General features: G+C 66.6%; 4 protein-coding genes across 4 annotated transcripts; 2 read left to right on the forward strand and 2 right to left on the reverse strand.

Moving 5' to 3' along the window:
- Positions 1 to 556: 556 nt before the first annotated feature.
- On the reverse strand, positions 557 to 904 carry MNEG_11018 (hypothetical protein; the record flags this gene model as incomplete). The annotated part of the gene is made up of 1 exon (XM_014040507.1): positions 557 to 904. A coding segment is annotated over one exon (348 nt), but the record flags the coding sequence as incomplete, so codon positions are not given.
- A 392-nt stretch (positions 905 to 1,296) lies between these two features.
- Positions 1,297 to 4,040, forward strand: MNEG_11019 (hypothetical protein; the record flags this gene model as incomplete). The annotated part of the gene is made up of 8 exons (XM_014040508.1): positions 1,297 to 1,371; positions 1,554 to 1,608; positions 1,983 to 2,089; positions 2,278 to 2,381; positions 2,656 to 2,734; positions 2,981 to 3,153; positions 3,414 to 3,636; positions 3,870 to 4,040. 8 exons carry the CDS (start codon positions 1,297 to 1,299, stop codon positions 4,038 to 4,040), a joined length of 987 nt encoding a protein of 328 aa, XP_013895962.1.
- Positions 4,041 to 5,226: 1,186 nt separating this feature from the next.
- On the forward strand, positions 5,227 to 5,821 carry MNEG_11020 (hypothetical protein; the record flags this gene model as incomplete). Its single annotated transcript, XM_014040509.1, has 2 exons — positions 5,227 to 5,274; positions 5,624 to 5,821. 2 exons carry the CDS (start codon positions 5,227 to 5,229, stop codon positions 5,819 to 5,821), a joined length of 246 nt encoding a protein of 81 aa, XP_013895963.1.
- Positions 5,822 to 6,783: 962 nt separating this feature from the next.
- Positions 6,784 to 8,627, reverse strand: MNEG_11021 (hypothetical protein; the record flags this gene model as incomplete). The annotated part of the gene is made up of 3 exons (XM_014040510.1): positions 6,784 to 8,307; positions 8,395 to 8,523; positions 8,619 to 8,627. 3 exons carry the CDS (start codon positions 8,625 to 8,627, stop codon positions 6,784 to 6,786), a joined length of 1,662 nt encoding a protein of 553 aa, XP_013895964.1.
- Between the last annotated feature and the right edge of the window lie 147 nt (positions 8,628 to 8,774).

Here is an 8,774-nt window from a genome sequence, read left to right on the forward strand (position 1 = left end):
GCAGTGCCGTGGCGCTCCTCCATGTAATCGTCGTGGCGGGCCCCCATGTCATACACCTCTAGCAGCCGCAGCCGCCGCCGCGCCGCCGCCGCCGAGCCGCCCTCCAGCTCCGAGAGCGCGCCGCCGCCGCGCGCCACCATCATGCGCGCGAGCAGCGCGTTGAGCGCGCGCTCCTCTTCGGCCGACAGCGCGCGCGGGGCGGCGGCCGCGGGGCGCGGCGGGGGCGCAGCGACGATGGAGGGCTTATACTCTGAGCCGCACACCTCGCAGCGCACGTCGTGCTTCTCGTCTGCCCAGCGCTGGATGCAGCGGGGGTGCACCCAGGCCTGCGTGCCGGCGCAGTGGCAGGGGGCGACGAGGGCCGACGCATCGTCCTCCTCCTGTCAGTGCGGGGAGGAGGGGCAGGTGAGGCGGGCGTCGGGGCGGGGCGTGCGGTGGTGTGCAGGTGGGGTGGAGCGTGCAATGAGATCAGCAAACACACACAGAGTCTTGAACAGCATAGTTTAGAGGGATGCAATCAGCAGCAAGGTCTACCGCCGCGCGACAGGGCACCCACCAAGCAGATGCGGCAGACGGGAGCGTCGCCAGAAGGCGCCGGCTTCAGCGGCCCCGATGTGCTGGCCTTCGGAGGCTGCTGCTGCTGCTGGCTGGGGGCTGCAGCGGCTGCTGCGGCCACAGCAGGTTCAGGGGCGCTGTCGCTATTGTCTCTAGTTGTCAGCGCCGCATAACCGCGCTTGCCGAGGCCGAAGAGGTGCGCCGCCACTGCTGCAGCGCCGCTGGTGCTCGGCCCGGTGCGCGCCTCGTCCTGCTGGCTGGGCGGGGCTTCAACGCGGCGCTTCAAAAGCGGCTGCTCCTCAGTGTCCTCTCGTTCATGCGAGCTGCTCGGCCGTGCGTCCCCAGCCATCCTGCCACCCTCTGCGAGAGGGTTTCGAGGCAAGCACTGCGCACACACCCCGATCTGCTGAGATGATGGCTTCACCTACGCGCGGCCACCACTTGCACAGCGATGCTGGGGTGTGACGCGTGAGATGAAGCGAAGTCCAAGGAGAAGGTTGGGCTGCGTTGAGCGCGCATATACCTCAAATAGGATTTATCCAATTGCAGTGGATGCGGTCTATTGCACACCCAGCAGTACGTGTGAAGAGTGGAAGGGCACTAATTTCATCGTGTTGGGGTTCGGAGCTGGGTTGGCTGGCCCTGATCAAAGCCTCGTGATAGGAAATGAAAGTGATGCTGAAGGCACGCTGCGCCAGGGCCGCTGTAAGGCCGCCCACTGCGCTTCGCTTGGGGCGTGCCATGCCAGCACGTCGCCACATCCAAACGCGGGTATCAGCCAACAGCACCAGCACCAGCGCCGATGAGTCCTTGCGGGTGAGCAGTGGTTAGATCTGAGGCCGCCACCCTTATACAAACAGCTTACGCCGGTCGGCAACGGCGTGTGACCGATGCTGGATCAGCGCGCAGCTCGCGTGTGTGCGGGCATGTGGCGTAGCCGGGCCCAGGCCGTCATGTGTGGCTTGGCCGCAGCCCACATGCCTCCCTCTTTCCTCCAGGGGCCCGTTCGTGTTCTCGCCGCCTCCCTCAACCACATACTGGAGCGCTACTGGGGTGAGGCAGGCGGCGGGGTGATTGATCGCTTTTGAATCCGCAGGCAGCTTGCAGACCGCGGGGAGCGCCAGCCGCGTCAGCGGTAGCCTGGGGGGCTGCTGCCACCCTTGGTCGCCTCTGCAACCCATGCTGCCACCTGTGCTCATGTCTCTTCGAAGGTTGATGTTTATGAGTACCATCCCCTCTCTTATATCGTACTTGTCAGCCTCACCCATGCCTGCCAGTTCCAGGCATGCAGCCTCCCTGCCACGCACCCACACACACACACACAAGCGTGGGTGCGCGCACGCACGCATGCTCGCACGCATGCATAACACACAACTATGCACAACACCAACGTCAACCCGCACACGCACATGCCTACCCGCCCGCAGCGGCCAACCCCACGGCGTCGCGCGTCATCGACTCCCTGTACTCGGGCCCCGGCGGCTTCGGTGCGTCGCAGCTGTTCCACGACCACCTGGCCTTCAGGACGTTCGGGGTGCGCGCTACCAGCCAACAGCCCCATCGGGCTTGCATTTGTGCATGGATTCTGCCCCCTGCACCACCACCGCCTGGATATTGGGACTGCGGTTTTTTGGGGGGGGGAGGTTGACGCAGGCGGCAGGCGGGCGCCATACACGGCTGGCGATGGCGCCGAGCCTGTGCCCATTCTGTTGCGCACGCCAGGTCGCCGGCATGGGGATCGGGAGCCTGGGCGACCTCCTCGAATCCTTCGGCTACAGCCGCCGCGACGACAGCAAATTTCCCAAAAAGAAGCTGGTGGCCACCTGGTGCGCCTCACAACGTCTGAGCCAGCAGGCCACGAGCTCGTTGGCAGCGAACGACCGTCCCGTCAGCCGCAGTTCGCGAAGCCGACCCTCTTACAGCCCCCAGAGTGTTTGCCGGCGGCCACACTGTGCGAAGCTTCTGCGCGCCAGCACGCATGTGGCGGAGCTCGGGGCGATGGCGCATGGGGACCAGCGCTGTGCTGCGGCCGAGCCAAGCGTGCACGATGAAATGCGGGCTTGCGCCTGGCCTTTTGACCCCTCCTCCATCGCCCGGCAGGTACGCTCCGCCGCCGCTGGCCCCAGGCGGCCCGCCTGCGTACGACCTCCTGCCCCGCATTTTTGTGAGCCAGCTCGAGGTGGGGGCCAGGGTTGAGATGCGCCCCACGATGGGCGCGGTGCCGGCGCTGCACTCGCGCCTGCTGGGGGCCGCGTTTTGGGGCGGCGGGCAAGCGTGGCTGGCTTGGACCTGTTTCGGCTGCGGACTCCTGAGAGCACGCGTCGCGCGTTTTTGTGTCTCACTTGTTTGTATGCTCACTATCTCGAGGCATCAACCCCAGCGGCCGCGTCCAATCCACACCCCATCACCCTGCAATCACAAACAGGTTGGCCAGCTGTCGCCCGCCGCAGAGGCGATCATCCGCCGCTGCACCTCTGGCATTGGCGCCCTCAGCCCCGCGGCGGTGCTGGGGGCCGCCATGACGGGGGAGCTGCCCTGGGGGCTGCCGGATGAGGCGGACTACTGCGCTCTGCTGGAGGAGAGCGAGTACGCGGCATGGTGGGCGGGGTGCTATCTCAGGCTGCACGCCTCGAGACGGAGCCTGCTGATCGTCTCGTTGTCCAGCGGGAGGGGGGCGGGTGGAGCAAACGCCAGTGACCCGGGCGAGTCATGTACGGCTCCAGCCACCCCATTCGAATCAGCCCAGCAGTTGCGTTGCGCCATCACCACTGCCCCATAAAACCCCCGGAATTTGGTCAGATTTTATGGTCTTGGCTTTGACCGTTTGGGCCGGCGCCCCAACCACCACCAACCCCCAGGGTCCTGGTCAACGGCTACTCCCTCAACCACACCGCCCTGTCAACGCACCGCATCACGCCGCCCCTGGCCGGCGGCCTGGACGCCTTCAACGCCGCCCTGGTGGCGCGCGGCTTCGCCCTCAACGAGGAGGGCGGCGCGGTCAAGGCGTCGCCCGACGGCCTGCTGCTGCAGTCGTCCACTGTGGCGGACGTGGGGGAGGCGGCGTTCAGGGGGGGTGGCAAGGTGAGCGGGCGGCGCGGCGCGGTGCGGTGCGGTGCGTCGAGGGGGCAGAGGGCTGTTCGTTGGAGGGGCAGGCGTGGAGCAGGAAGAGAGGGCGGGGGCAATGCCTTCGTCCTGCGTGCACCGTGCTTGCATGCTGGCACAAGATGCGCACACCTGCAGTCTTTGGCGGTGGACCATCTTTGACCACGCGCGCGCACACCGCACACGCGCACCCTGTGTGTCTCCCGCTGCAGCCCCGCCGCGTGGTGCGCTCTTACCTGGAGTTTGTGGAGCGGAAGCCGCTGCCCCAGTATTCCCAGCTGGCGCCCGGGGAGCTCCAGGAGGCGCACCGCCGCGACGGCTTCGAGGCGGCGAGCGCAGACAACATATTCGCGTCCACGACGCTGGCTGCGCGCGGCGTGTAGGCGTGTCGCGCGTGTTGCGCGGCACGCGTGCGTGGTGCTGTTTGCCCGTGTTTGTTGTGGTCACAGGGTCGAATTCTTGTTGTTTGGCGGAGTTCCCGGACGGCGCTGAGAAGAGGGGCGGACTGCCGCGCGTGCGCCAGGGGGATCTGAGGGGTCGGCGCGGTCCGGGATGGTACATATGCACGTGAGTCATGTTGTTGGCATACAACCCGTTGACATTGTCTCTTGTCGCACTTTACAACCCCAAACGGTCTCTGGGAGCAATTGCTGCGGTCAACATGGCCATATATACGCTGGTGTTGCATGTTGGTGACATCCTTTGGGCATGCTTTCATGCAATCTCACCGATGTATAGTGACCCTGCACCATCAAGTTGAGTGCATTGAACACATGAGTTTTGGCAACGATCGTGGGTAAGGTGTTAGCCCTGTGCTGTGTGCAGGGCAGTGTTTGTGTGCCTGAGCCTTGTCAACACCTAGGAAGGCAAAGTGGACAAGCGTCACCCGTGATGATGTCACCGGGCTGAAGGCAGCAAGCCAGAGTCACTAGGTTGATATGTTTCGCGGGTTGTGGTCGAGATATTTGCCATCGCTTCAAGCCGCTGAGCCGTGCTGTCAGGCCGTGAACTGATCCTTGCACCGTCGACGGATCCACCGAAACATCGTCCGGAACAAACGACAACTGAACAGGATGCACCTCTGCAGCTTTCGCTACACCACTACCGTGAATTGCGGCAGGCTATGCTGCTTGGCCGTGCCGAGCCCCATGCCGCGCCCCGTCGCGCCCCCGGGGCGCTGTGCCACACCGCCGGTCTGCCATGCCGGCCCGGGCCGCGGCGACGAGGTGAGCAACCCCACGCTGCACGCCTTCACAGACATGGATCTGAAAGGATCACGCATCCCTGGGCTACAGCCAGTGCGTCGCACATGGCCAGCACAACTCCTGCTGTGCGTCGGTGACGACCTGCTGACGTCACCGCCATGCATACGCACAAGAAGCGCTACGTCTCGCACAAGACACCCACCCAGGCCAGCAGACCAGTCAAAGCACCAAGCTCCCAAGCCCTCTTTGGCTCCATGATCGCTTGCGTACGGATTGCCAGTGACACCCCCACAAGTTGCTGCCCTTTCCCACCTCCATCACCCCATGCACACAGAGCAGCAACGTGCCATCCGAGCCCCAAGAGATGGAGAAGCAGGGCTTCACCCCTGACATCCCCATTGGCAACCGCGAGGTGGGTGCAAACACCACGGCGCACCGCCGGCGTCCGTCTGGATGATGGGCCCTGCCCACCTGCAGTCGCAGTCCGTCATGCTTTCGTTCTGCAATGCATCTGATTTTGCAAGCCCACCCATCATCATCGATACAGTAGCGTGCAGTCCATGTGCTGACTCGGGTCCTATTAGGGCTTCTCTTACAAGCTGATTAGCCCTGTGGTGGTTTGACCGCTTGCCCTGTCAAGATTGTGATTTATTGTCAATCAACCTTGACTCCCGCCTGACGGCAGCACTGTGCGTTGTGGGCTGCCACAATTCAGAGCACCTGCTGCCCCCTGCCGGCAACCAAACCTTGTCACCCCGCAGGCGCCCGCCTCGCAGCCCGAGGAGGCGGCGGCAATGGAGGGCGGCGGGGCCTGGCGCGAGGGCGAGGGCGAGGGCGAGAGCAAGGGCCGGGATTACGGCCGCTTTGGTGTTGGGGACGACGAGGGCGCCGCGGAGGGCGGGTTCAGGGGCGGGCACGTCTCGCAGACCGGCCGCCGCGAGGGATTTAGGGCTGCATAGGTTGTTGAGGCGGCGCCGGTGGCGCAGAAGGTGGGGGGGTCTCACGGCGGAAGCGATGCATGTGGAGTGGGTGTGCGGATGCTGGCTCTGTGCAATGGGGGCCTCCAGGTCGGCAAAGACAAGTCAGGGGGTGAAGGATGTCCACCTTTGAACGCCACTACTGCTGGTGCATTATCTTATCACCAACAGTTTTCGACCTGACTTTACTGTGTTTCTTGCCTCTGTGTGCATGTGCGTGAGCGCGTGCGTGTGCGTGTCGGAGATGACGCTGGGAACTGGTGAGGCTTGCTCTTGCTCAAGCAAAGCCCTAACACTGCGCTGGGGTCTGTGCACATCGAATGCGCATTTGCCACCCCCATCGCGTGCGCCCTGCCACCGTGGCCGCAGATGTTGCTGCCTCCCAAGCATCTCGGAAATGCGGTGCGAGCATGACGCGGCGGCCGGGCATGCGGGCGGCTCCTCGGCCTGAGCCAGCCGCCGCGGTGCACCTTCCGTCCGCGGGGGTGCTTGCCGGGTCAGCGGGATGCGGAGAAGGATGAGCCAGGGCGCAGCTCATTCTTGTGTTTGCTGCCTACACATGGCCCTGTTGTTCACTTACAGCTTGATGTGACACTGACAGAGTTGCTCATGCTTGCCTTGCTGCTTGGCCGAGTCGACAAAGGCTTGATGCTGTTTTATGGTTGACAGCGCTGCGGTGCACACGTTGCTAAGCTGAAGCTGCCCTTGCTTATCTGGTGATGGTATCAACAATAGCACAGGCCTATAGTGTCAAGGCAGTAGTGTTTGACACGCATCCTATCACGCAAACAGTTTGTATCCACGATTGGCTGCCCATACAATGGTGCAGTCCCCAGGAGTTACAACGTCTAAAAAACCCACCCTACTTCCTAGCAGCACTGCCCGTTTCCACAGCTAAGGAAGCTAGGCCTGAGCCAAAAGGAATCAGTTGCTAGCGCTGCCAATCAACCGAGGCTAACGGATGGGGACCCAAGCGCGACAGACGCAAACAGCGGGTTCACAAACACGTTCCCCTTCCCTGGGGCCTTGGCCGCGCCGCCATCGGGTACCTCCACCGCACACTCCCCTGAAAGTGCACGCAGGGCGGGGCGCGCCTGCTGCTGCTGCTGCTGCTGCTGCTGCTGCTGCTGCTGCTGCTGCTGCTCTTCCCGCGTCGGCTGGGGGTGCAGCGCGGCGCCATCCGCAGCAACACCGAAAATCGCAGCCCCGGGGCTGGCCGCGCCGCCCGCCGCCACCTGCCACCTGCGGCGCCGCCGCGCGCCCGCCGCCAGCCGCGCCTCGTCCGAGTCCCCCGACCCGCGCCGCGCCAGCGGCGTGCTCGCCGCCGCCCCCGCCGCCGCCGCCGCCGTGCCGAGAAGCAGGCTGCCAGGGGAACCCCGCGCCGGGCTGCGAGACGCAAAACTGCCGCTGACGCCGCTGCCGCCGGTGTCCAGGGACGTGTCGCGGGCGCGGGCCAGGGCGTCCTCTGACCGCAGCAGGGAGCCCCGCAAGACGCGCGCCATGTCCTGCGCGTTCTCAAGGCTCTCGGCCGCCACAGGGTTGTGGTAGCTGCGCATGCTGCTGCGGCCAAACACGGCCTTCAGGCTGCGGCGCGCGCCTGCGCTCCCGCCAACCGCGCTGCTTGGGGCCCCGCGCTGCGGCGGCTCGTGCCGGCTGCTCGAGTCGTAGCCGCCCTCAAAGCTGCCGGCGCTCAAAGCGCTGCTACCGCCCGTCCCGGGGCCAGGCCCGCGCCCGCCGCTGGCGCCGTCGCCGCCCGCCCGCGCGCCGCTGGTACCGCTCGCGCCCGGCCCGCGGCCGTTGCTCGCACGCGGGCCGGCCAGCCCCATGCCGGCAAAGCTGACGCTGACATCAGCGCCGCCGCCATCACCCCAGCACGCCGAGTCGCCCGAGCCAGAGCTCAGCAGGTCCGACAGAGCCGAGGCGCGCAGCGGCTCGGGCGCACCCAAAGGGCGCAGCCCCTGCTGCTCCTGCGGCTCCCGCTGCTGCTGCTCGTGCCACTGCCGCCGGCCCGCCGAGCCCGGCAGGTCGGCGGTTTGGCCTTCTGCGCTTTCCCGCCAGGATGCCTCAGCGGCGCCCGCCGCGCGCGCCGCCTGCCAGCTGCTGTCTGCGTCGTCACCGGGCGTGCACGACGGCCGGCTGCGGCGCGCAGGGCGGATCGACTGCGACGGCGACGCCAGCGCGGCGGCCGTGACGCTGCCCTGCAGCACGGCGCTGCAAGAGCCCGGGGATGCGCGCGCCCCCGCGGCGGCCGCCGACACGGCGCCGCGCGCGACGGACGGCGGGGACTCGAGCGCCGGGGGCCCGGGGGATGGCGCGAGGCCGCGCGCTGGCGGCCGCTGCTTGGTGGGGGTGGCCGCCGCGCTGTGCGGCGCAGAGGCGCCGGGCACTGGGAAGCAGTCGCTGCCCGCGCCACCGCAGAACCCATCCTCTGCGGCGGCCTTGCAGCCGTTTGCGGGCGGGCTGGCGACCTGGATGCATGGCGGCAGCGGCGACGGGCCCCTCTTGGGGGTGGGCGGCGCAGGCTGCCACCGCCGCCGCTGCTGCTGCTCCCCCACCTGCTGCTGGCCGCTGCCGTCCCGCCGCAGCTCCTGCTGCTGCTGTTGCCGCGGCTGCTCCGGGTCGCAGCTGTCCCCAGCCGCCTCCTCATCCTCATCCTCGTAGTCGTCATCATCGCTTTGCTCAGTCTCGTAATCCCAATCATCCTCGGAGCCCTCGAACCCCTCCTGCTCCCCGGCGTGCTGCTGCTGCTGCTGCTGCTCTTGCTGCCGGTTCCCCCCACGCGCCCCATCCGCGCGCTCCCTCCCTGCCTCCTCTTGGTGCTTGACCGGGGCAATCGCCCTCTGTGCCGGCGACTCCGCCGCCACCAAAAGGTTTATGATCCCCGAGCCTCCAGGGCCCAGGTCCCCTTGCGCCAGCCCCCCAGCCCCCGCCGCGC

The sequence above is a fragment of the Monoraphidium neglectum genome (genome assembly GCF_000611645.1).
Source record: "Monoraphidium neglectum strain SAG 48.87 unplaced genomic scaffold scaffold02559, whole genome shotgun sequence".
NCBI classification, from domain to species: Eukaryota; Viridiplantae; Chlorophyta; class Chlorophyceae; order Sphaeropleales; family Selenastraceae; genus Monoraphidium; species Monoraphidium neglectum.